The 27,139-nt window shown below is 50.3% G+C and overlaps 1 protein-coding gene and 1 pseudogene across 1 annotated transcript; both read left to right on the top strand.

Annotated features, from left to right (window-relative positions):
* Positions 1 to 1,442: 1,442 nt before the first annotated feature.
* MOGAT2 (monoacylglycerol O-acyltransferase 2) lies at positions 1,443 to 26,426 on the top strand. The gene is made up of 6 exons (XM_036259741.1): positions 1,443 to 1,620; positions 12,577 to 12,755; positions 22,871 to 23,075; positions 23,431 to 23,605; positions 24,219 to 24,418; positions 26,272 to 26,426. The coding sequence occupies exons 1-6, from the start codon at positions 1,530 to 1,532 to the stop codon at positions 26,424 to 26,426; spliced, it is 1,005 nt and encodes a 334-aa protein (XP_036115634.1). The 5' UTR covers positions 1,443 to 1,529.
* On the top strand, positions 10,074 to 10,777 carry LOC118627725 (annotated as a pseudogene).
* Positions 26,427 to 27,139: the final 713 nt, after the last annotated feature.

Here is a 27,139-nt window from a genome sequence, read left to right as displayed (position 1 = left end):
GGCTGTGGCCAGCAGTCAGACAGATGATGGGCCAGGTATGGAATTCACCAGGGTGGAAAGCCCTGGCGCAGAGCAATGGGTGCAAAACTGGGAAAATAAGGACCTCATCCCCAGTAACCTTTCCTTCCCTAGTACATCACTGGTCATGAGGTTTGGACCCCCTGACCTTTCACATGGTTGGTCATTGGGTGTAGACCCCTTTGACCTTTCCTCTCTAGAGATCACGTCTAGGCCTCAGTCGTGTTTCTGCTACAGGCCCAGGAAGAGCAGAAAAATCAGACAAGTTATGTCAAGGCTGACCTCAGGACCAGCTGCACTGACTAATGACCTCCTGCCCTGGTGCCAGGACATCCCTGAAAGGACACACCTGGAAAGCTGATGAATATTCCATTGAGATTCTCCCCTGGATCACACCTAAAATCCCCACCTTTAAAAGCCCTGAGGACAGCCCTGGCCGGTTTGGCTCAGCGGTTGGAGCGTCGGCCTGCGGTCCAGAGAGACCCGGGTTCGGTTCCCACTAAGGGCACGTACCTCGGTTGCAGTTTGTCCCCAGCCCTGGTTGGTCGTGCGGGTGGCAGCCACTCGATGTGTCCCTTCATATCGATGTTTCTCTCTCTCCCTCCCGCTCTATCTGTACAAAAAATGGAAAAATGTGCTCGGGTGAGGATAAAAAATAAATAAATAAATAAATAAAATAAAAGCCCTGAGGACAAAGAGCCCAGCACACAATCCCTCCTATGCTCTCCCTCCTAGGAGCATGCTCACAACTTTCTCCCCTCCCTCCCCAGCCCCCCCCCTTTCTCCCCAGGTGTGTTATCTCTACCTTTACCTTCCTTTTCCCTAAGCTGCGAGGGCCCTTCCTTTGCCTCTGTAACTTGTTTCCTGAGCCCATTTCTTCTACCACCCACTCTTCTACCTCTGTGACTTTCTAAAGAGACTCCCTCTTCTGGTGTGAGTCCTGAATCGGAATTCCTTCCTAGCCAGACCTCAAGTGTCCGGGGTGCTGAGCCCAGGTCGGCTCTGACCCGCCGGTCTAACACCTGGTGCGGTTCTCAGCGACACAAACGGGGCCGAGGGGTTTTTACGTGGGAGCTATTACTGCATATTTGTAGGGGGGAGCAATGTACGTGACAGAAAGCAGAGGTGACCATTGCTGGAGCCAGATCCTGGGTAGGTGGGAAGGGGAAAAGACTATAGTATATTTGGAGCTTCACCTGATAAGTGAAAGGTAAGATTCCAGCAATCAGAAAAGGTGATCCCGTAGATAAGGCGCTGCCTGAGGAGCCAGCTGCCATGGATAAAGGCTGCACTTCCTTCTCTTTCTCCTGCTTTTAGCTGAGCCCAGGGCACAAGGATTCAAAGGTTTCTCCTAGGAAACAGGTTCCTACAGGGCGGGGGCGGGGAGGCCTTGGGGCGGGGCTGCTCCTCCCCCGCAAGTGCTTATACAGCCTCCGCCCTGAATAAAAACCTTAGGGTGCCTCGGACCTCAGTGGTACTGGGAAGCCTCCAGAGCCCCCAGAGGAGCCAGCATGGTGGAGTTTGCGCCTTTGCACCTGCCGTGGGAGCGCAGGCTGCAGACCTTCTCGGTCCTGCAATGGATCTTTAGCTTCTTGATCCTGAGTAAGGCGGACTGGGCTTGGGGAGGGGGCGAGCGCGGTGGAGGGTGGGGGTGGGGCTACCGTGGGCACCTGCTACTCTAGTGCACACAGTGCATTGATGGTGGAAAGACATGATCCTAACCGGGTCTTTGCTGTGCTCAGAGTACCTGCCCAAAGACCTTTGGAGAGCGTGGTTGGGTGTAGGAGGGTAGGGTCAGGTAGCAGCCATCCCCTGTGCCTTTGGGCAGGTTACTTCGCTTTCCTGGGCGTGGGTTCCACCTAAGCGCTAGGACAGAGCACCTGCCTCTGGCTGCCTGTGGCTGGGAAAGTATCAGGCAGTGTTGGGAAACGGCTCCTTGGGCTGCTCACGGGATGGATTTTCTTCCCTTCAGAGAGGAGGAGGCTGAGGGGGTGGGGAGGAGAGACAGGGGAACGGGGAAAGAACAAGGAGGAGAGGAAGTGCAGGCTCAATGTGGACTGAGGAGTGAGTGGGGTACCAGGCAAACCTGGGTGGGACTCCAACTGGGCAACTGACCAGCTGTGTGACCTCGGTGGACCCACGCCTGACCTCTCCAGGTCTCTGTTGCATTCATCATCTGCAGAATGGGAATAACAGTACTGACCTGACAGGGCTACTGTGGGATGAAATGAAGAGTTGTGCTTCCTCCACCAGGACAGGCCCCTGGGCTGGATCACACGGGAGGTTCCCTTACCGCCCCCCCCCCCAGAGTGACACATCTATTGTGGCCAGGAGGCCACACCTGTCCAAACTTCAGCTCTGCTGAAGGGAACATTTTCTTTTTTTAAATCCTCACCCAAGGATATTTTTCCATTTATCTTCAGATAGAGTGGGAGGGGGAAAGAGAGAGAGAGAGAGAGAGAGAGAGAGAGAGAGAGACATCGACACGAAAGAAGCACATCAACTGGTTGCCTCCAGCATGACCCTGACCAGGGCCGGAACCGAACCACAACCCTCGACTCTTTGGTCCATGGGCCGACGCTCCAACCGCTGAGCCAAACCAGCCAGGGCTGAAGGGAACATTTTCAAAGAGGGCCCAGGACTGAGGATTGGGAAGAGAGAGCGACTGGGAGTATGTAGGTTCTTCGTCTCATGTGCTGGCACCAGACTGGGTGGCAACTGCTGGTGTTCCGCCTGTACACAGACACCACTATCCTGGTGTTAAAACATGGACATACTCTGTACAGGCTGGTCAGCAGCCATTACACACACACCACCACCTCCAGGGGCTTTCTCAGACCCTCCTCACACTGTTGCAGCGAAAGGATTCACCCCCAGCAAAGCAGGCACTTCAGTACCCTGCCCCAAGCATCCCTTGTACTGGTCTGTGCCTTCCTTCCTAAACACTGTTAAACATTTTAAATATCCTTGGTTAACCCCATTACACAGATGAACAGAAAAATTAAGTGCCTTAAGTGCCAAAGGTTGTAGAGTTGTGGGCTCCTCCTACTGACAGCAAGACAGGGGAGGAGACAAGGGGAGGAGAGAGGGCAGAGGGTATGGGAAATGCATGGGCAGGAAGGTCTATGCCCAGGGCAAACTAAGTGCTCACTCCTGAACAAAGGGCACTGGGGGCCCAAAGCCAGGCAGGCTGTCGCCTAGGGATCACAGGAGATAAAGGACCTCATGCCAGGGTTGCCTTATGTGAGCTTTGTGAGCAAAACTGTGTCTGACTGGCTGTGCCCACCTCCAGCCCTGCATACTCATAGCCTGGGGGCCTGGGAATGTCAGGAGCAGCACAGAGGTCAAAGTCACCCTGGGCCTTCGGGAAGAACATCTGAGAAAAGGGATCCGGGCTCACTGGGGCCAGGAGTCAGAGGTTTTACCTTATCCCTTTTCCTAGAGGCAAAGGGGAGCCCCGGGAGGGCTTTAGGTAGGGGAGTGACAAGGTCCAACCTGTCTGGTAAAGGGCCCTGTGGCCTCTGTGCAGCCATCTACTGTGTTTGGGGTGTTGGGTTATAGATCAGTGGGAGGGAGCCATCACAGTCTAGATTGGGATTACCAAATTACGGCCCATGGGCCAAATCCAGTCCACTGATTGTTTTGTATTTGCACAGTCCATGAGGTAAACATGGTTTTTACATTTTTATTTTATTAAAAAATTTTTTTTCGTTATTGATTTTAAGAGAGAGAAAGGGAGAGGGAGAGAGAGATAGAAACATCAATGTGATAGAACATCGATTGGCCGCCTCCTGCATGCCCCCCACTGGGGATCGGGCCCACCACCTGGGCATGTGCCCTGACCGGGAATCAAACCTGCGACCTCTCAGTGCATGGGTCGATGCTCAACCACTGAACCACACCAGCCGGGCAGTTTTTACATTTTTAAATAATTGCATTTTAAATGTTTATGTGCCTATGCAATATCCTCCAGGTTGCCTCTTGGGTCACAAAGTCTAAAATATTTACAATCTGGCCCTTTAAAAATAAGATTGCCAACCCTGGTCTAGGGAGGGTGGCAGTGGGTGGCAAGAAAGTAGCCTTTTTGTTTAATCCTCACCCGAGGAGGTTTTTCCATTTTTTGTTCAGATAGTGTGGTGGGGAGAGACAGAGAAACATCCACGTGAAAGAGACACATCGAGTGGCTGCCTCCTCCCACACGCGGGGCCGGGGACAAACTACAACCGAGGCACATGCCCTTAGCGGGAACCAAACCCAGGTCTCTCTGGACTGCAGGCCGACACTCTAACCGATGAGCCAAACCGGCCAGGGTGAAAGTAGCCTTTTTCAAGAGATGCTCAGGAGGTGGGCCCCAGAGGGCAAGATTTAAGGGTTGGCAGGAGAGCAAGGGCTTCCGGTGGAGGAGTAAAGATTGCACATTTATTGACCAGCTGGTTCACTCTGGGGTTAGAGGAGGCATTTTGGGGAGTGGCAAAAAAGTGGCTCAGTGGTTAGAGTGGCACCTCACCTGTGCACTGAAGGGTCTCAGGTTTGATTCCCGGTCAAGGGCACATACCTGGGTTGCAGGTTCGAACCCTAGCTTCAGTAGGAGTGCATGTGGGAGGCAACCAATGGATGTGTCTTTCTCAAATCAATATCTCTCTCCCCCTCTTCCCTCCCACCCTCCCTCCCTTCTACTCTCTCTAAAAATCAATGGAAAATATTTCCCCAAGTGAGGATTAACAACAACAACAAAAAAATGTGGCTGGAGAAGTCAACTAGGACCTGTCACCGAGGACTCAGGGCCTCCAGTCAAATACTTTCTCACTGGGTTGCTTGTTTACGGTTTCCTCTCCTCTCCTCTATAACGCACACACTCACACAGGAAGGTAAGCTCCATTCAAACAGTGTGCCGTGTTCTCTGCTGCGTCTCCAACTCCTGGAAGAGCTGGAGTTGATAAATATTTGTTGAATGAATAAATGGAAGCATGATGTAACCAAAAAAATGCACTAAACCCTTGATTTTGCAGACCTCAATTTAACAGACTTCAGATTTAGTGGACAGAATTTTTAGCCCATATGTCATATGTGAAAATTAACACCCTGCTAATTTTTAAATGCTCTTAACCAAGCTTTGCTTATAATTAAATTAACAGGCTATTTTTTGTTGTCATTAATTCACTGTTATTTCAAACAAATTTTAGTGAATAGGCCATATGTTGGGAATAAAACACTGCAGTAATTTTGCTGACATAAACAAATATTACATATCTACAACTGTAGTCTAATACTTAAATCCAGGAGTCACCGCTGGCACGTGATCATACCGCTTCGCATGCGGTCATTGGTTCTGTTGTCTTGTTGTGTGACTTTCTGCAGCAGTTTTCACGAGAGCCAGTGGGCAGATGTTCCCACATGTGCTAAGCCATGCCCCAGCCCTGTGTGCATTTATTTACTCATGGTGACTGCTGAATGCAGGCATTTACTAGACCTATTCAGTATAAATTTAAAATTACTGTAATACATATAGAAAACTTTTCGGTGAAATTGAACTTTTCATACATATTAATTTTAATTACACAAACGTGTCAACATACGTAAAAGCAGGTAAACTAATTTGTCGATTTTTAAAATATATTTCTTTTTTTAAAAAAAATCTTTATTGTTGAATGTAGAATGTAATACAGATGTTCCACATTTTTTCCCCCATTGACTCCCTCCTCCCCACTCCCACCTCCCTCCCGCTTTTTCCCACACTATTGTCTGTGTCCATTGGTTATGCATATAAGTTCTTTGGTTTATTTCTTCCCATCCCCCCAGCTCCTTTCCCTTTGAGGTTTGTCAGTTTAGCAACCAATTTGTACTTCTTAATCCCTTCACCTTTTTCACCCATTCCCCCAAACCCCCTCCCATCTGGCAACCAACAAAATGTTCTCTGTATCTATGAGAATGTTTCTGTTCTATCTGTTCATTTTGTTTGTAGATTCCATTGTTGATAGATATGTATTCATTGCCATTTTGTTTGTTCATATATTTTATCTTTTTCTTCAAAAAGACCCTTCATCATTTCATATAATAACAGTTTGGTGGTGATGAACTCCTTTAACTTTTTCTTGTCTGGGAAAGTCTTTATATGGCCATCGATTCTAAATGACAGCTTTGCAGGATAGAGTAATCTTGGTTGTAGGTTCTTGCTTTCCATCACTCTGAATATTTCTTGCCACTCCCTTCTGGCCTGCAAAGTTTCTTTTGAGAAATCAGCTGACAGCCTTATGGGAACTCCCTTGTAGGTAACTAACTGCCTTTCTCTGGCTGCTTTTAAGATTCTCTCTTTGTCTTGAACGTTTTGCATTTTGATGATGATGTGTCTTGGTGTGGGCCTCTTGGGGTTCATCTTGTTTGGGACTCTCTGTGCTTCTTGGACTTGTATGTCTGTTTCCTTCACCAAGTTAGGAAAGTTTTCTGCCATTATTGTTTCAAACAGGTTTTCGATTTCTTGTTCTCTCTCTTCTCCTTCCGGCACCCCCAAGATGCGAATGTTGGCACGCATGAGGTTGTCCCAGAGGCTCCTTACACTATCCTCATTTTTTTGGATTCTTTTTTCTTTTTGCTGTTCTGATTGGGTGTTTTTTTGCTTCCTTATATTCCAAATCGATGGTTTGTTCCTTGGATTTACGTACTCTATTATTGAAGCTGTGTAAATTATTCTTTATTTCAGTTAAAGCCTCCTTCGTTTCTAACTGTGCATCGATCATTTCTGACTGGTCCTTTTTTATGCTCTTGAGGCCCTCACTGAGTTCATTGAGCATCCTTATAAGCAGTATTTTGAACTCAGCATCTGTTAGGTTGCTTATCTCCATTTCGCTTAGTTCTTTTCTTGGGGTTTTGTTCTGTTCTTTCATTTGGGACCTGTTTCTTTGTCTCCTCATTTTGGCTGCCTCCCTGTGTTTGTTTCTGTGTATTACTCAACGAGCAGTATGGGGCTAGCTGAGACCAGATGCTGCTCGTTTGGAAAAATTTAGGAAAACCTGAAGCAGGATCCAAGTCAGGCCAATCCTATGGTTAAGCAAGTGCCAACAGCTTGGGTGGGCCTGAAAGTTGGGTGGGTCTGAAAGTTGGGTGGGGTGGGGCAGGGCCTCGGGGAGTCAGCAGGGCGGGGCTACCAGTGTGAGCCAGGTTGCTGGAGTCCCAGGTATCGCGGCTGTCTGCTGCCCCAGGGAAGGGCTCACCAAATGAACAAAGGCCTCTGACAGCACGTTTCTCCCGGAGAAAGCCCCCTCTCCAGCCCTCGCTCCAGTGCCAAACAGCTCTTCCCTGTATGTCTCTGGTGCCCCTCGAGCTGCCTCCCCTCCAAGCTTAAAGGGAGAGAGTCCGATAAGTCCGTGCGCGGGCCCTTTAAGGAGCTGCCTGGGGCTCCAGCCGCAACAGCCTCCCTGAGCCTCAGTTCCCGCTGGTTTTCCAGCCAGAAGTTATGGGGATTCTCTTCCTGGCACTGGAACCCTGAGCGGGGCACCTGGTGTGGGACGGGGACCCCTCAGTCCTCAGGAAGGACCTTCCCAGCTGCGGGAGCCTCCTGATTTTTATCCGCCACACGTGGGTGTGGGACCAGCCCGTCGCCCCTTCGCCCCTCCTACCAGTCTCGATGCAGCTTCTTTAATTACATAGCTGTAGGACTTCTATTCAGCTTGATTTCAGGCGGTTTTGAATGGTGGTTGTTCTGTAGTTTTGTTGTAACTTGGATGTGGTTGTGGGAGGATGCGATACTGCATTTACCTCCGCTGCCATCTTGACCGGAAGTCCCTAAATATATTTCTTAATTGATTTTTTTAGATAGAGAGGAAGGGAGACAAGGAGAGAGAGAGAGAAACATCAATCGGCTGCCTCCTGCACACCCCATATTGGGGATCAAGCCCACAACCTGGGCATGTGCTCCGACTGAGAATCGAACCAGTGACCTCCTGGTGCAAGGGATGACACTCAATCCACTGAGCCACACTGGCCGGGCCTAATTTGTCCATTTTTGAACATATACATTCAGAAAACCTACTGTATTGTGTAATGAACTTTCGGCTTTAACAGATACTCCCCTCGCCCGAATTAGTTTGTTATATTGAGGTTTTACTGTAAAATTGAATCCCGGTTCCATCCTACTAATTTGTGTGTGACCATAGCCAATTTACATACCGCCTCCGGACCTTGTACCAGTGACATTTAAAATTTTTCCTTCTCAGAGTTGTGAGGATTAAGTGAAAGAAAGTGTCTGCCTTCCCAAGTGAACTACAGTCTAGGTTTCGCCTGCTAATAGGAATTACAGGGTGAACTCAGGGTGAGGGTCTGGTCCAGTAGGGAAGGTCTTTCTGGGTAAGTGCTCTACGTGTTTTTTTCCCTAACCTTTTTTTTTTTTCTGACTGCAAAACTAATACATGCTATTGTAAAACCTCCCAACAAAATGTGTATTCTAAAAGTAAAAGACTTTCCAAAATCCTACCCTCCAGGTAGCCGCTATTAACACGTTCTTATTCTCTAGTACTGATTTCCTTAAAGTGTGAGTCACCCACACAGATTTTTTTTTCCAAAAAACAAATCCCAGACTTTTTATTTTTGCCCAAGGGGAGAGAGCCCTAAGTGGGGTTATTTATTATTTTCTTTACATTACATTGTTTAATGTGAAAAATAGATAAATTATAGCCCGGCTGGTGTGACTCAGTGGTTGAGCATCAACCCATGCACCGAGAGGTCACTGGTTCAATTCCCGGTCAGGGCAATGCCCAGGTTGTGGGCCTAATCCCCAGTTGTGGGCATGCAGGAGGCAGCCAATTGATGTTCTCTCTCATAAATGTTTCTATCTCTCTCTCCCTCTCCCTTCTTCTCTCTCTAAAATCAAAAAAGAAAAATATTTTTTATTAAAAAAGATAAATTGTAAATCAATCTCCCTGCCATCCTTGTCCCTGGCATCCTGTCTCCTTCCTCCTGATGTACAGGAATCTTTCCTTCCTCTGTGCACATGCAACCACATATGTACAAATGTTCTTTTCTAAGGTCCTGCAACCTTGCTCAATCCATGTAAGTTCTGGTTGCTTCTGTAAATTCCTTAGGATAGCCTATGTACTGAATTGTGTGTCTGTGAATAGAGACAATTTGCTTCTTTCTTTCAAGTCTTAATGTTGTTCATTTGTTTTTCTTGCCATATGGCGCAGGCCAGGACCTTTGGTACAATGTTGAAGGGAAGTGAGGACCTTCCTCCTTCCCCAGGAAAGAGCACTGCAGGCAGGGAAAGCAGCACCAGCAAAAGCTAAGACATTGCCAGATCTGTGAGGTGCAGGAACACCGAGCAGCTTAGTGTGGCCGGAGCACTGGCTGGGAACATGGGCGAGGTGAGGCTGGGGCAGAGGGGTGCTGGGGCCAGCCACAGGGAGCTTGCCAGGCCGAGCTGCTTGGGCTGTGCCCTGGCGTTATGGAGAAAGCTTGGGCGGCTTTCATTAGAGGGGGCACCTAGCCAGATTTATCTTTGGAAAGATGGGGCAGAGGGTGAACAGACAGAAGGTTGGGAGGAAAGAGTGTCTCCTTTTCCTCTGAGGTCCCAAAATACCGAAACTAAAAACAGTTGATACAGTCACTTGCCCACCAGGCATTTACTGAGTACCTGGTGGGTGTAGACTACTGCTGGCCCTTGAACAACATGTGGCACCAACCCCATGTGCAGTAAAAAACCCACATACAGCTTTCAACTCCCCCGAAAACTTAACTACTACTAAAACTTAACTTCTGCTGTTGACCAGAAGCCTCACAGAGAACATACATGATCAATACATATTTTGTATCTTATCTGTATTATATACTATAGTCTTACAATAAAGTAAGCTAGAGAAAAAAAATGTAATTAAGAAAATCATAAGGGAAAAAGCGGAATCTGCACCTTTCCGACCAGCAGTAGCAACTGCAGAACTGCGGGAGACAACCTTTCAGACACGGCAGTTGAGGAGGAGGGAGCGATTGGAGGGGGCTTGGCTTGGCGTGCACTCCGCACCTCGGGAACGTTATTGCGCGTGGAACGGCTGTTTTTGGAAGACTTTTGCCCAGAAGAAAAGATGTTTGGTTTTCACAAGACAAAGATGTACCGAAGTATAGAGGGCTGCTGTATCTGCAGAGCTAAGTCCTCCAATTCTCGATTCACTGACAGTAAACGCTATGAAAAGGACTTCCAGAGCTGCTTTGGATCGCAGGAGACTCGTGCAGGAGACATCTGTAATGCCTGTGTCCTGCTTGTGAAAAGATGGAAGAAATCACCAGCAGGATCAAAAAAAAACAAACAAACCAAAAAACCTGGAATCATGTGGTAGATGCGCAGGCAGGACCCAGTCGAAAGACGACACTGAAACCAAAGAAAGTGAAAACTCTGTCTGGCAACAGGAGGAAAAAGCAACCACATCAGCAAACTGCAGAAGGAATTTAAGCGTCACTGTTCTGATGCTCACAGTATCACCTCCAGTGCCTCCCCAGCTCAATCTCCTGTTATAGTAACCAGTCAGATGATGGCTCAGATACAGAGATGGCTTCGGGCTCTAACAGATGCCAGTTTTTTCCTTTTTAGATCTCACATACTGGGAAAGACAGAAAACATGTTGTGGGGTTATCTGTAAAGGCTGTTTGGGGGAAGTCCTCATTGACGCATCTACTCAAACCTCGCTGCAGCCTAAGACAGCAGCTGCGGGGAAGCCGGGGGGAGCAGGGGCCAGAGCCGCTGCCATCTCCCCTCAGGAGTGGTGACAGGTTTATGTAGAAGGGAAACAAAACACGATTTAAATTTTAGAAAAGAAAAACAAAAACAAACAAATAAAAAAAACAACAACACAGCAACAAAAGGACCCTCCCGGGTTTAACTTGGATACTCGCTATTCTGCCAAAAGACAATTTCTAGACTAGTTCGGAATGGGATATTTTCCCTGCACGTTCACAAGTTCCACAAACTCTGAAGCCAGTGTCTAGCTTACGAAAGAAAGAAAGACATGTACATAATATTTAAGATGCTGAGTATTTCACAGGAAAGCTGAATGCTGCTGTAAAGTGCTCTTTAAGTTTTTTTCTTTTAAATCCCCTTCTAATGAATGAAACTAGGGGAATTCAGGGGACAGAGATGGGATTTGTTGTATGATAAATGTAGGTAGTTTTAGTCTTTCTATATTTAGAAGCAGTGGTTGGGGCATTTTTTTAAAAAATTTTTTTCTTTATCCTCACCCGAGGACATTTTTCCAATTTTTGTTCAGATAGAGTGGGAGGGAGAGAGAGAGAGAGAGGGAGAGAGAGAGAGAGAGAGAGAGAAACATCGACGTGAAAGGGACACATCGAGTGGTTGCCACCCGCACGACCAAACCAGGGCTGGGGACAAACTGCAACCAAGGTATGTGCTCTTGGTGGGAACCGAACTCGGGTCTCCCTGGACCACAGGCCGACGCTCTAACTGCTGAGCACACCGACCAGGGCAGGTTGGGGCATTTTTAAAGATGGCTGACTACACTTGTTTTCCTTCATGATAGTAAATTTGTCATAAACCCAATAACCTGGACTTGCCCCTAGAGGTAATTGTTAATAATTTTGAAATATTAAGGTCTTGCCAAGATTCTGATCATTCAAACCTGTGATGCTGAATATTAAGCAGGACAGAATAAACTCTCTGGTGCAAATACCTTGAAGGAGTTATTTCTAAATATACAAAGAGGTAACTGGACTGTATATGTGTATCTTGAGTCACCTCCCTCATAGTGATATTTGATGAAGACTTTAATTTATATGAAATTTCTAAAGCAGAATCAGAGCTCCTCTTGGGGAAATGTCAAGTCTAGGATATGCAGTCTTCTATGAATAGTACCAAAGCTTTACCACATGGTAGAGAACACACTCTATTCAAAATGTTAAATTATCTGAAAAATAAAATGTGCAAGCCTTAAGGATGGCATGGAAAAGCAAAGGGCACGTTTCTTAGAGGGCTTGCCAAGTGTGTACATAACTGCCTTTTGTTTGTGTTCCATGACTGACGACTTCATTGAAAATCTACACAATTCAGTTTAAGCTCTGGATTACTTCAGGTGACCCGTGTGAAGGTTTTTATCTGTGTAGAGTGGTTGTTCAACTTGTTTTAACCTTTTAGGGTTTGGTGCCCCCCTCCCCACTATATTAAAGTAAAATTTTAACCAAAAAAAAAAATCATAAGAAATAAAAAAACACATTTACACTAATATACTGTATTTATTGGAAAAACTCTGTGTATAAATGGAGTTCAAAGCCATGCTGTTCAAGGGTCAACTAGACTTGACTGGCAGAAGGGAGGTGGAGGGAGAAGACCAAAGTGAATAAGGCAGCCTGGTGCAGTGGGAAAAAATTCCGTTTTGGAGGCAGGCCTACCTAGGTTCCAGCGTGACGCTGGACCGGCTGCGCTCTTTCCTCCTTGAAGGGTGGGAAGCTCATCTCTTCTTGCGGGGCTGCGGGCTGGACAGGCAGGTGCCGCCGGTGCCGGCGTAGGGGAGAGTCTCTGGGCAGCCTCGTGTCCTTCCTCTCATACCTCTCGCCTGCTTCCCTCCCCAGGCCAGGTCAGCATCGTGGTTTTCATAGGCCTCCTGTTCACAAGATTCTGGTTGTTCAGCGTCCTGTATGCCACCTGGTGGTACCTGGACCGAGACACGCCGTGGAAGGGTGGCAGGCGCTCGGATTACCTGAGACGCTGGTTCATGTGGAAGTACATGAAGGACTACTTTCCCGTGTCAGTGAGTACCGGGGCTGGGGGTGGCCAGGGCGCAGTGTCCCACATCTCTGTGGGAAATGGGATCCTGGGTGAGGTGAGAAGAGCTGGGCTGGGAGGCAGCGGCCAGGGCTCCCACCACTGTGTGGGGGAGGAAGAGCGCTCCTGTCCGGCGGGGTCACCTGTGGGGTGCAGGGCCAGTGGGAGGGTTGGTGAGTACACGGGACCAGGAGGAGCTCTGTGGGGTGTCCAGTGTGTCACACGCGTGTATCTTAAAGGTGTAAACCCCTCGGCAGCCCAGGTTTGGGGTGGAGGGAGATAATAAACTCAAGGTCCTAAGAGACCATCTAGCTCCATACTTCATCAGAGGAGGACACTGACACCCAGAGGGACAATGGTATGACCAAGGTCACACAGCAAGTTTTTTAAACAAGTTTTAAAGTCTGTGTATTAACTATAGGTGAAGGAGAAGGGGAGAGAGCCCTCCACTGGCTCTCAGGTTCTCTCCTACTCCTAACTCTGGTGTGCTGTGTGTCCTTGGGTGAGGCCTGCCCCCCTTCTGAACCTCAGTTTCCCCCATGTATCCAGTAAGCAGATTGTTTCCTCCTACTCTGAGTGCCTTTGAGTCTCTGACTCTCTGACTCAGGGTACCGCATGGCCATTGTGGACACTTGAACCTGGACCCAAAGATCAGTCCTGAATGAAGCAGACCCCTGGATTTGAGTGAACAGAACCTTCAGCTTCTTTACTGAGTCCAGACAAACTAAACCTTGGAAGTAAGCAGCTGGGCAGGGATGGTGTATTGGCCAAGTAGGATAGGATGGGAAAGACAAGGGGACACAGAGAGGTACCAGGCAGGGACAGTTACCTCTTCTCTGGAAACAGGAAAGAATAAAAAGATATAGAATGTGGTCTCTGGAACTAGATGGACTAGGTTCCACTGCCATTTCCGCCTGTATCAGCTATGTGACCTTGGGTGAGTTACACAGTCTCTGAACCTCAGTTCCCACCCAGGTAAGGGGGAGCTGATACCACAGACATCACTGGGTTGTATGGATTCATTGAGACAGGGGGTAAAGCACCTTGTAGGTTCTCAGCAAACTAGTAGCTAGGAGAATTTTACTGAGTCAGTGGGGAGTATGAGAGACTTGGGTGTGGCTGCAGGTTTGATAGCCTAGAGCCCTGCTGCTTTGACCTTCACACCTACAAGGCTTCTCCTACTCCATCCAGATCCCCACCTCTTCCTGTGCCTCCAGGAGTTAGGTCCCAGCTGGTGAAGGGGAAGGAGTGGAGGAGGCAGGTTCACAGAGGTTGAACAGCTCACCCAGTCGCAGGCGGTGTCCCTGCATTGCTCCCTTCCAAGAGTCCTGAGGCCCAACAAGGACTAGCAAAGGCTGGGCAACAACTGGGGTGCAAGAGCCCCTAACACCCATATGAGCAGGTCTCCAGGGCAAAGGACAAGGGTGGGACAGGGCAGGGCAGGGCAGCAGGGCAGGGGCTGGGCAGAGGACAGGAAGTTGACTGGCAGAGACTTCTATGTTCATGTTGAAAGGCAGAGTGAGTGGCTAGTGCTGAGCTAATCTGAGGGGCCCAGGTAGGGGGTGATCTTCCTCACCCCCTATATCTACTTCCTCTGCAGTGTGCCCTTCCAGGATATTGTCATCAAGGGCAAGCAGGGTTTGCCAGGTCCTAAAAGGAGCCGTGGGCATGTTATGGGCAGAGTCCCTTATCCCCACCCAGGACTTCTGAGCTTGAGATTCTGAATCCCGGCCCTGCCCCTCCACCCCCCCCCCCTTCCCATGACGTGTTCTCCTGTTCCAGAAAAGTCAGAGTTTCCATGGGAAAGTGTGGCCTGGAACCTGAGAGTGTGTGTGGATGTCAACTTCCAAGCCAAAGAAACCTTAGGCAGGTCTGGCCTCTAGTAGAGCTTTGTGGATTCTTGCTCTGTGTTCTCATCTCCCACTGTGAGCTGAATCCTGAGTTCACCAGGGAAAGCGAAGGAACAGCACAGCACAGGCCCAGAAGCTGGCCACAGTCTGGCTTTTCAGCAATAAACCTAATGTTCAGTGTGAATAAAGTAGAAGGTGCACCCGGGGACAAGGCTAAAGAGTTTTCCAGGGACAAGGTCACAGAGGCCACTGAAGGCCATTTTACAGAACCAGGACTCCTTAATGGAGAATTCTCCAGGGGACTGTCATCCAAGGGCCTGCAGAGGAGAGCATCGGGCTCTTTGCACCTGGAGCTGCTGCCAGTTGCAGGTCTGGCAGAAAAATGATACAGAGGCGGTCTGTGCCTATCCTATCCACTGCCTTTCCTGCGCCTCCCCCAGCCAGGTAGCTCTCAAGGAGGGTTTCTCAGTCTTGGCACTATTGACACTGGTGGAACAGTAGACTTGCTTTACAGAAATTCTGCTTGCACAGTGTTTCAGGATTGGTGCCCCCTGCAGGCCTGTTGCAGAGGGCAGGCAGTACCACTAAGTGGCCAACAGAGGGCGAGGTGACACACACTTTGACTTGGCCTATCCCAGGCAAGGAACCTAGGAGTGGGGCTGTGGCCTGCAGGTTCCCTTCCCCATAGGCTCCCAGGAGACCCTCCAACTCTCCCAAAAGGCCCTGCAAGGACCTTGGGGTGGGCTGGAGCTCCCCCGCATTCACTGGCCTCTGCTCTCCAGTCAAATCCATGTGGATTTCTGAGCTCCTATCAGTTCTTACTGGGATTTTATAAACTAGTGTTTAGTGGTGGGATTTCAAGCACAATTAGGAAACTGTTTCTGGGCCCTGCAGTGTCCTAAAGTCACTCCACAGGCTTCCTAAGAGCTAATGATGGAGAACCAGGCAGTGGTGGGTGTAGGGGGAGCTGTCTCCACCTCATGATGGAGACCAGTGCCTGGGAGCTGGGTTCCCTGTGAAGATTTCATCATCCAGAGCTAGCACTGTCTCCATGGGCCAAGGCCTGCGGAGGGTCAGACCTGGAGGAGTCTGGGAGACAGACCTCTGTGGCCAGGGCTGTGACCTGGTGTCAGGAAATGCTGTAGTGTGGGCACCTCCCTCACCCTCCCACCCACAGCTGGGATGACCCCTCACTTCCTCCACAGCCCTGCGGGCATCACTAGGGACTCTCTGCCCCACCTCCCAGCTCAGCCACTTGCCAGCACACTGAGGTCTCTTAAGCTAAGTCAGAGACTCAGGTGGCTGGCCACCCACCCGGGACAGAACTCCAGCTTTCACAGCCCTCGGATGGGACGCTCACTTCCTTCTTCGGTGGCTCTTTTCGCTGTGGGAGGGCTCTGCCTGTGAGCCGGTCTCCTTCCCACAGCTGGGCCTGCTTCCTGTGGCCCTCCCAGGACTCCTACCTCTGCCATGGCACAGGGACCAGCACAGAGAGCAGCTGTCCCCTCAGCCTAGGGCTGCCCTGCAGGGCCTGGGGCCTCCATTCCTCTTGACTTCCACTCCCTCCCCCAGCCAGGGAGCTCTCAAGGGGGCTTTCTCAGCGCCATTGACATTTTGGGCTGAATGAGTCTTTGCTGTGTGCATATGGGGGTTGGTGGGGGAGTTCTGACTTCATCCCAGGCCGCTGCCCACTAAATGCCAGTAACACTTCCCTTTACCAGTTATGACAACAAAAGATGTCTGCAAACTTTACCAAATGTCCCCTCTGAGGGAAGGGGGCCAGACAAACTGACCCTGGTGGAGAGCTACTGCTCTAGAGTCTGGGGTCTGTCTCCCAGACTCCTCCAGATTTGACCTTTCTTTCCTCCCAACTATCTAAGTCCTGACCACCGTTATCTTTTTATCTGGTCTCTTAAAATGTTAAAACAACCCTTGCTGGTTTGGCTCAGTGGTTAGAGCGTTGGACCACGAACCAGAGTCCCGGGTTCAGTTCCCGCTAAGGGCACGTACCTCGGTTGCAGTTTGTCCCTGGCCCCGGTTGGGGTTGTGGGTGGCAGCCACTCGATGTGTCTCTCTCACATTGATGTTTCTCTTTCTCTGTCTTTTTCCCTCTCTCCCTCCTGCTCTATCTGAAGATAAATGCAAAAAAATGTCCTCAGGTGAGGATAAAAAAAATGTTAAAACACAAAACAAAACCCAGCAGTGACTCCCATCACACGTAGAATAAAATCTAATTTTGCCACAGCCGCAGACCCCGCGCTCTGGAGCTGCTCACTCCTCACCTGCCGCTCCTCCCGCCTTCGCCACTCACTTCTCCAGGCCTGAGCTGTGTCACTGGGCTTGATACCCTTACTCGCAGTGAACCCCTTCACCCCTTTACCCCACCACCTTTCACCAGGGAACTCCTCCAAGGCAGCAGCACCTGCTGGTCATGCCCATGGAGCCAGTCTGCCTGTGTTGAAATCTCGCCTCCGCCCACCTGCTGGCTATGTGACCTAGAGCAAATCAATTAACCTTGTGTCTTGGTTTCCTCATCTGTAAAATGGGGGCATTGGTGCCAGTATTTCCCTGGCAGAGGATGAAGCGCAGTGGTGTAGTAGGTGCCTGGCACACAGTAGGTGCTGAGAATTCCCCACCTCGGGCACGCTTCCCAGTTCTCAGTCCCTGGCTCACACTGCGTGTCTTCAACTCTAAGGCTTCCTCAGTGGTAAAACATACCAGCATTTTAGGTATCACTCAGACAAAAATTCTCCCAATTAGAATTGTCAGATGCATTTTTTTTATCCTCACCTGAGGACATTTTTCCATTTGTGTTCAGATAGAGTGAGAGGGAGAGAGAGGAAGAGAGAGAGAGAGAAACATCAATGTGAAAGGGACACATTGAGTGGCTGCCTCCCGCACGACCCCAACCAGGGCTGGGGACAAATCGCAACCGAGGTACGTGCCCTTGACCGGAATCGAACGTGCGACTCAGGGTCCGCGGGCCGACACTCTAACCGCTGAGCCAAACTGGCCAGGGCTGTCAGATGCATCTTGATAACAAAATGTGAAGATGTGAAAAAAGGTGCGTCTTAGAACTGGGAGTAGGTTTGCAGTTGACAGCGAGTTAGCTGAGTGCCTGGCTGTGGGAGGGAGAGAGATCAGGGCTGAGGAGCTATCAACCGGGAAGCCTGCGGAGACCGCCGCCTGACCTGAGCCACACTGAGCCACTGCCAGGGCCAGGGAGAGTGCCCGAGCCTCTTCTTCCATCGTGATAGGAAGAGACAGGGAAGGATGCCGTCCCCTACACACACGCGCACACACACGCACACACACACACACACACACACACACAGCCAACTGCCTGAACCTGGAAGGGGACTCTTTGAATTTAGAGTGGCGCCCTGGCCGGTTTGGCTCAGCGGTTAGAGCGTCGGCCTGCGGTCCGGAGAGGCCCGGGTTTGGATCCCGCTAAGGGCACGTACCTTGGTTGCAGTTTGTTCCCGGCCCTGGTCGGTCGTGCGGGTGGCAGCCACTCGATGTGTCCCTTTCACATCGATGTTTCTCTCTCTCTCTCTCTCTCTCTCTCTCTCTCTCTCTCTCTTCCTCTCTCTTCCTCTCTCTTCCTCCCACTCTACCTGAACAAAAAATGTCCTCGGGTGAGGATAAAAAAAACAAAAACAAAAACAAATTTAGAGTGGCGATTCATATATATGAATCCCCTGGGAAGTTTGTCACAAATGAGATGCCCAAGGCCAGAACCAGAGCTCCTGAATGACACCCTGCTTGCCCTCTGTTTTTTTGTTTGTTTGTTTTAAATATGTTTTGATTTTTTAGAGGAAGAAGGAGATAGAAACATCAATGTGAGAGAGAAACAATGATCAGCTGCCTCCTGTATGCAGCCCACTGGGGATCGAGCCCACAACACTGAGCATGTGCCCTGACTGGGAATCGAACCCACACCTCTCAGTTCATGGGAGGATACTCAATCCCCGAGCCACACCAGCCAGGGCTTGCCCTGTGTTTTCAACCTGCTGAGTTATCAAAGTACATCGATAGGCCAGAAACAGGTTCTCAGGGCCAGGCTGCTGATGCAGGATCTGTCTCCTGGACAGGATGCCTGAGTGCCCTGGACCTTCCAAGTTTGACCAAAAAGGAGAAGGCCCCTGAGATAGAGCTGAGCCTCAGGCTATCTCCCTGGGTCTGGAGCAAAGGCGCCCGGGCTCTCTCTGGAACTATCTGCAGGAGACGGCGGGACTCAGGCTCATCTGTGTGGCTGTGGGCAGGGCATTTGCCCTCATTTTGCTCCATTGCCCATTGGGGGCTCTCACACTGCAGCCAGCCACCCTAGGGCCATGGTTAAACTGGTGCTGGGGGGTGCTTTGTGACCATAAAGGAGCCATTTGGGTCACCCCATGGGTGTGAGAGAACACAAGGGCATCTGTCAAGAGATGGGTCTAGCCCTGTCTGGTTTGCACAGTGGTTAGAGCGTCAGACTGAAGGGTCTTAGTTTTGATTCCCGGTCAAGGGTACATACCTGGGTTGCAGATTCAATCCCCAGCCCCAGTCAGGGTCATGCAGAAGTCAGCCAATCAATGTGTCTTTCTCACATCAGTGTTTTTTTTTCTCTCTCTCTCTCTCCCTCTCTCCCTTCCACTCTATCTAAAAAAAATCAATGGAAAAATATCCTCCAGTGAGGATTAACCAAAACAAAAAATAGAAAAACAGAGATGGGACTGGGCAGACATGGTAGCTCCACAGCCCCTCACTGTTCTCCCTCACATCCAAGGTCCAGTTGTCCTCTCCTGGGGAGCCTGTGCAGGGTCCACCAGCAGAGGTCTTGGTATTCAAAGTAGGAATACCTTTGTGAGAACTGAAAACATGTCTGCACAAAGGCTTGTACACAAGTGTTCATGGTCACGTTATCAATAAATGGGCCATTATACAGACAAAGAAAATATGGTCTATTCACACAATGGAATAGTATTCAGCCATGAAAAGGAATGAAATACCGATACAGGCCTCAACATCGATGAACCTTGAAAACGTCCTATGAAGGAAAGAAGACAGACACAAAAGGCCACATATTGTATAATTCCATTTATATGAAGTGTTCAGAAGGGGTAAATTCGTAGAGACAGACAACAGATTGGTGGTTGCCAGGGGCCGGGGGAAAGAGAAGTCACTGCTATGGTTTCTTCCTGGTTGAGATAGTGGTGATGGTTGCACACCGTTTAAATATATTAAAGTCACTGAGTTACACATTTTAAAAAGGTAAAATTGATGGTATATGAACTATATGAATAGAGAAAAATAACCCCCCAAGCCTAGCAACCTGGCCAGCCCCTTCCCCTGCTGCCACTGCCTAGTGCCAAGCCCAGCCTTCAAGGATGTGTACCCAGAGGGTTTCCCCCGCCATCCTGCATTGCTTAGCCCCCCCCCCCCGCCCCAAAGAGAACTGAGGGAGCAAGGAAGAGAACACAGCACTTGGCAAACCTTCCCCCTCTATGTTTATCACCCCTGAACCAAGTAGCAACCTTGCCAGAAAGGCATCATCACTGTCCTGTGGAACAAAGGGGCAACTGAGCCATGGAAAGAGCAAGGGCTGGGCAAAGATCAGGTGATGCACCAGAGACAGAACCTGGGTGTCATGACTCCCAGCTTAGTGGAATCCAGGTGGCAGGTCAGAACAGGATCAGGCCAGGGCTTGGCTGCATCCGTCTCATCCGTTCATGGATTCATTCTTTTCTTCCTTATCAGTCTCTCAGGGAGCATCTCTATTTCAGGCCTGCACCAGGGACACAGAGATGCCTCCGATAGGTGGTCTCTAATCTCAAGGCTCTCACTGTGATGGTGGGATATCACTTGGGCACAGGGGGCAGATTGAATAGGTTAGCCCAGAAAGTCAGCAGGAGAGACGCAGACCAGGCCTCAGTGGGGTAGCAATGGCCCCATCCGTGCACACACCTGGACACGCACACGTAGGTGCTCGATCAAATATTGGCACACTTGCCTAGAAAAGGCCCTCACACCCACCAGGATAGCTCTATACACAAAGACTTATTATTAAGGGGATAATCATGCCTTCATTTGTTCATTCATTAATTATTTAAAATAGGTAATACATTCTTGTTCAAAATTCAAAAGGGACAAAAGTGTCTGTAGTGAAAAGACCCGTCTCACCTCACATCCCATCTCTCCAGTTCTTTACTCAGAGGTGACTATGACACAGGGTTTGGTGTGTCCACATACAGCACATGCTGGTGACAGTCTGCAAGCATCATCTTGCCCCTTGCTGTGTCATCTGACAGGTGACTGTGGCCATCTTCCCCTCCCACAGTGGTCCCTTGTGTAAATGTTACCTGATTTGTCTAAATTGGCCCTATTGGTGGACATTTGGGTGGATGCCAAGTTTTTGCTCTTACCAAACCATGACGCGTCAGTTAATAATCTTGTTCAGATGTCATTTTGCACACGCATGAGAAACTCTGTAGCTAAGTTCCTCAGCAGTGGAGGTGTTGGGTTGAGAGATCAGCTACATTTTTGGTTGTGATACATATTGCCAAATCACCTTTACGGAGGTTGTACAAAGCTACTTCCCCTCTAGCTGAGAGAAAATTTATAAGCAAGTGCTTAAGTGCAGGAAGCCAGGTATGTCTTTTTTTTATTTTATTTTTCTTTATTGACTTTTAGAGAGAGAGAGAGATAGAAACACTGATGAGAGAGAACATCAATGGCTGCCTCCCGCATGCCCCCCACTGGGAATTTGGCCCACAACCTGGGCATGTGCCCTGACCAGGAATCAAACTAGCAACCTCTTGGTGCATGGGTCGATGCTCAACCACTGAGCCACACCAGCCGGGGCCAGGTATGTCTTTAAAGAAACACCACCAGATGGGTTCCTGAGGAAACACCTTTCCCAATGGGGTGGTGAGAAATCTCTGATTATATGCCAGTAAATCCCCACTGCATGAGTGGAAGAGTTTTGCTCTTGTCTGGGAGGCAATGGTCCCTGCAGCCTTTTTGCAAAGGTTCAGTGGTTAAACGAAGGGCATACTGTACTGTGGGGGAGGTGGTACGCGGACCACATCCAGGTCAAGGACAGGAGAAGCTGGATGAAGCAGAGCAGCTCAGATCCCCATTGCTGTCCTCTGATCCCTCCAGGCTGCTGTGAGGACGGATAACCTGGCCTCAGGGGCCCCTGCGGCAGCAACAAGAATCCTCAGGGGTTCTTGACAGGAAGAACAGGGAAGAACGGTCAGCCTAGCAGAGCTGAGCCAGAGAGGAAAGGGCTGTCCCCCACCCCAGTCCGGTAATGCAAATCACAGGGCCCTGGCAGTCCTGTCAGGGAGCCTCCTGCCAGGGGCTTGGGGCCTCAGGGCCTTCAAACTCTGATGGTTGTGGCTCCCAAAGGGCAGGGCATTGTAAAGGGTGGGCCCTGCGGTTCCTGGCAGGGTAAGAAAAGAATTGGTCTCCCCCCCACATGCAGTCACTACCCACAGCAAACAGCTTTGCAGACTCAGGCGCATCACAGCACCCAGTAGTAACCGCCGCAGCAGCGTTTAACTCAGTTCCTGCCCCTCCACTCACCCCACTTCCCCTAACAAGCGGTTCTCCTCTCCCACTCGACCTACAATGTCTAGTGGTCCCTGCTACACCCTCCATGCTGCAGGCCTGACCAGACCAGGCAAGTGGCCGTGTCAGCAGAACTGCCGTGTCCGGGGAAAGGGCAAAGGGAAATGAAGCTCTGGTGTGGGGAGCAGAGAGCCACAGGTGAGACACGGCGGGTAAAGAGGACTAGATCTGGCATCTTGGTCTGCAACCCAACAGGCAGCCTCTCCTGCTGTGTCTTGCAAATACTCATTCCCTGGTCTTAGGTGCCAAGTTTTCTTACACTGAGTTTTATAAAATGGGGCTCTTCCGGCATGGTGGCGCCCCCGTGTGGCCATTTGATGCCTTCCCATCATTTAGCAGTTTGGGGACTTGCAGGGCATCCTCAGACCTGAACTCCTAGGCAGTCCTGGGAGGTGAGTGGGACAGGGCTAAACGTCCCCATTTTACAAATGTAAAGCCTGAGAGGGAAGCAATTTGTCCAAAGCCAGCTGCGAGTCTGAGACACAGCCGGCACCTGGTGTGTCACCGTATCTCAACCTTTGTGAGAACCCGAGGTTCAGAGGTGGGAAGTGACTTGCCCAAGGTCACACTGGAGAGTGTCAGGGTCAAAGTGGGGATGCAGGTCCAGCTCTGCCTCACTAGCTTGCTGTCCCTGCAGCTGGTCAAGACTGCCGAGCTGGACCCCTCCCGGAACTACCTCGCCGGCATCCACCCCCACGGGGTCCTGGCTGCTGGAATCTTTATTAACCTGTGCACGGAGAGCTCGGGCTTCTCTGAGATCTTCCCTGGCATCCGCCCCCACCTGATGATGCTGAACCTGTGGTTCCGGTCTCCCGTCTTCAGGGATTACATCATGTGTGGGGGTGAGTCTTCCCCACCTGGGTAGCCCAGGTAAATGAGGCTGCAAGGATGGGAGGAGGGCATCTTAGAGAGGGCTACCAATAGTCTGTACTTCTTCCAAGAGCATGTGCAGTGGAAGAAGGAGGCTAGACCCAAGGAAGCACTTCCCACAGCACCGAGCAGGGCAATGAGCTCGGTGACAGGGTTAGGAATGAGGGTGAAGACTCAGTCCCAGTTCTCAGGGAACTCCCAGCTGGAGTGGGTGGGTAGGTGACCCAGGCCTCTGTGGGCACTTTTGGTGATCTCTTTGCTGGGCCACCCCCACCCCCATATTTCCTACCCCTTAACCCTGTAACTGATCACATCCTCTCTCCCCAGGGTTGGTCACAGCAGACAAGGAGAGTGCCGCTCACATTCTGAGCAGGAAGGATGGCGGCAACCTGCTGGGCATCATTGTTGGGGGTGCCCAGGAGGCACTGAATGCCAGGCCCGGGGCCTACAAGCTGTTGCTACAGAACCGCAAGGGCTTCATCAAGCTTGCTCTGATACACGGGTATCTGGGAAGAGGGCTCTCGGTTCAGTGGGCGATTGGCAAGGATTATATTTTGGTGGGAAGACAGCAGAGACCAGTGGAGTTTATGTTTTGGCAGGGAGATTTCTCAGTCCATTTACAACGCAGATGATATTTTGGTGAGACATGCACTGTCTCATACCCAGAAAAGGTTCCAGAATGGAGACTTGGTGATCAAAGGGCCTGATGGGAAGGGTCATGTTGCCCAGAGCTGGCACTAGGTCCGAGACCTGTGGGATCTGGGAGAATGGAGGTTGAGGCACACTGCAGGACTGTTCTCTTGGAGCATCTGTGATGAATCTGAGCTGGGCAGGGGAGACTTTTCTACAGTGGCAGATGACTTCTGCCTAGGAGGACTCTGAAGCATTCTAGTCTATCTGTCATGGTGCACCTGGGAGGTCGTGGATCTGAGAGGGGCCAGGACCCAAGCTCAGAAAGCAAGGCTCTGGCAGGTATTGGAGACAACCCTACTTCCAGCCCAAGGCTCTGTCCTCTGCTCCAATTCCTGGTCGCTGCGTCCCTGCAGGAAGCTAGGTGACCAGCAGGCCCTTCTCTGGGGCCTCCAACATGCCTTCTCCCTTCTGTCTCTCTCTAGGGTACCTCTGGTGCCAGTCTTCTCCTTTGGGGAGAATGAGCTATTTGACCAAGTTGGGAACTATCCTGGCTCCTGGTTGCGCTATATCCAGAACCAGCTGCAAAAGATCATGGGCATTTCCCTCCCGCTCTTCCATGGCCGTGGTATCTTCCAGTACAGCTTTGGTTTTTTACCCTACCGCCGGCCCATCACCACTGTGGGTAAGCCAAGACCGGGGCTGGGAACGGGGAGGCTACGTGGAAAGGGGCCTGGGCTGCAAGCTGCAAGGGGACGTGGGGATGGACACATCCCGGCCCTCGTGGAGCTCACACACTAGACTGGGACATGGACACCAAGCCGATAACCTGAATATGAGGCAGTCTGGGCTGAGAACTATGGCGGAGACACAAAGAACAATGGTCACTAGTGATGACTGAGCACGTACAGTGTCCCGGGCGCTGCGTGGGCGCCCTAACGTGCGGTGGCTCAGCTTCTTCTGATAGCCTTCCAGGTAGAGACTATTATCCCTGTTTCAATGATGGGAAAATGAGGCTCAGGGAAATAACTTCAAAAAAATCACACTGCCTTTGAGTAACAAAGCTGAGGTTTGAATCAGGCTCTGCTTGCCTTTTTTTTTCTTTTTAAATATGTTTTTTAGAGAGAGCGGAAAGGAGAGAGAGACAGAAATATCGATGTGCAAGAGAAACATTGGTCGGCTTGAGCATTTAGGTTTTCAGCTATTTGGACACTTTCTTTGATTTCTTCTTAGATTCCAACTGGGTTCCTCTGACAAAACCTATAGAGTAGAGAGAGAGGTCCATTCATCTCCACCCACCCATTTTATTTTTATTTATTTATTTATTTTTTATCCTCACCCGAGGACATTATCCCATTCTTTTGTTCAGGTAGAGTGGGAGGGAGAGAGAGGAACAGAGAGAGAGAGAGAGAGAAACATCGATGTGAAAGGAACACATCGAGTGGCTGCCACCCGCACAACCGACCAGGGCCGGGGACAAACTGCAACGAGGTACATGCCCTTAGCGGGAACCGAACCCGGGTCTCTCAGGACCGCAGGTCGACGCTCTAACCGCTGAGCCAAACCGGCCAGGGCCACCCACCCATTTTAAAAAATATGTTTTTTGGGGGAAAAGGAGCAACATCTACAACAAAAACAAAATTTTAAAAAAATATGTTTTTATTGAGAGAGAGGGAGGGAGAGGTAGAAAGAGAGAGAGAGAGAGAGAGAGAGAAACATCAGTCGGCTGCCTCGTGCACACCCCCTACTGGGGATCAAGCCTGCAACCTGGGCAAGTGCCCTGACCCGGAGTCAAAGTAGTGACCTTTCAGTGGATGGAATGACACTCTACCAACTGAGCCACACTGGCCGGGGCTCCGTCCACCCATTTATTTGTTAGTTGAGCATAGACTCAGTGAACCTCCTATACCATGACTTTTCCTGTGCTGTGTGGCAATATTTTCATGAATGTTAATACTGCTGCCTCCGAAGCTATTACTAAGAAGAGAAGGCAGGGGAGCTGCCTTCTCAGCCAGGCAGAACCAGAGGAAGGAGCTTAGCTGGGCCTTCCCGACCCCTCCCTGGAGCGAAGGGGGCAGTGCAGGCCGCATGGAGGGAGAGGGCGGAGGAGGAGCTGACTGGGCTGCTGGCCCACCTCATCCTAGAAATTCAGGCCCTTCTAAGCATGGCATCTTACACTCTCAGAACCACATGGCCCCAGGGTTAAAACCTCGCACTGGCTCCTCCTGGCAAGTCTCTTAGCCTCTCTAAGCCTCATTGCCTCTTGTGCCAATGGGAATAATCCCCGGGTGATTGTTATGAGAATTGAAGGGGATGAAGAGTGCAAAGCACCGAGCACATTTCTAGGCACTTTGCAAGGCTAGTTGGTGGTGGTGTTATTATATCTGAATCTTGGAGTTGCTCTAATGTCTTAGAATCCATCACTCAAAATGGGGTAGAAAGGGATGGCAGGAAGAGCAGTTTCTGCAGGATGACCACTGGAGTGGGCACCTACCCCAAGGGCCCAGCTCGAGCCTCCGCCCCCTCTGTGTCTTGCAGTGGGAAAGCCCATCGAGGTGCAGCAGGTACTGCAGCCGTCGCAGGAAGAGGTGGACAAGCTGCACCAGCACTACATCGACGAGCTGTGCAACCTTTTTGAAACCCACAAGCTAAAGTACAACATCCCGGCAGACCAACACTTGGAGCTCTGCTGAGCGCCTCCCCAGAGGAGGGGCTGCCCCAAAGTGCAGGGCTGGCATCAGGGAACCCCGTGAGAGGCACTGTGATCGGAGAAGGCTTCCTGGAAGCATCTGTTGAACACATCTCCAGAGTCTTCCAAGACTTCTGCAAATCCAATCCCAAGTAACAGCGGGCAACGTGGGAGGGTGACCACACCGGCACTGGTGATCTGCTCTCCTGCTGAGAAACCTTGCCAGCCCCATCTCCTTGGTTTGCTCATCTGTTAAATGGGAGAGAGGGCTGGAGGGAAGGATTTCTGAGGTCTGTGTCTTCTGTTGTAATGTCACTCAACGGACCCGTTAGTCGTCCCTCGTTTGTCGCGGTTAATCCGTTCCAGACTCAAGTGGTTGCACCTGGCGTTGAAGGATTCCTGGGGTGCTCGAGTACACAGGCCTACAGTCCATGCGTACAGTCATTTTAATTGTAATTGTAATTGTAATTGTAATACAGGGGTGTGTAATTGACTCAGACAACCGAGCGTGTGCTGTGTCATTTTCACTGTCCTGATCAACTTTTTAATGAATGTATTTGAAGAAACTGCGGTAGAGCGAAGCCGCGAGAGGCGAAGCGCAAAGTGGTGAGGGACGACTGTGCCGGGTTTTTCTTCCTCTATCCTGAGCGGCAGCAGAAGAGCCACCAGCTCCAGCCCCTTCTACCCGGTCCCTCATCCTGCACCCTGGATGTCCCA

The sequence above is a fragment of the Molossus molossus genome, unplaced genomic scaffold (assembly GCF_014108415.1).
Source record: "Molossus molossus isolate mMolMol1 unplaced genomic scaffold, mMolMol1.p scaffold_m16_p_13, whole genome shotgun sequence".
In the NCBI taxonomy this organism is placed as follows: domain Eukaryota; kingdom Metazoa; phylum Chordata; class Mammalia; order Chiroptera; family Molossidae; genus Molossus; species Molossus molossus.
Note: the sequence above shows the minus strand (reverse complement) of the source record. Positions and strands in the feature narration are given on the sequence as shown.

Excerpts from the sequence above, each read along its gene's own strand:
- MOGAT2 (XM_036259741.1), top strand. The coding sequence starts at position 1,530 with ATGGTGGAGTTTGCGCCTTTGCACCTGCCGTGGGAGCGCAGGCTGCAG. Across the intron at positions 12,756-22,870 it reads AGGACTACTTTCCCGTGTCA|CTGGTCAAGACTGCCGAGCT; the intron begins GTGAGTACCGGG and ends CTGTCCCTGCAG. Across the intron at positions 23,076-23,430 it reads GGATTACATCATGTGTGGGG|GGTTGGTCACAGCAGACAAG; the intron begins GTGAGTCTTCCC and ends CTCTCTCCCCAG.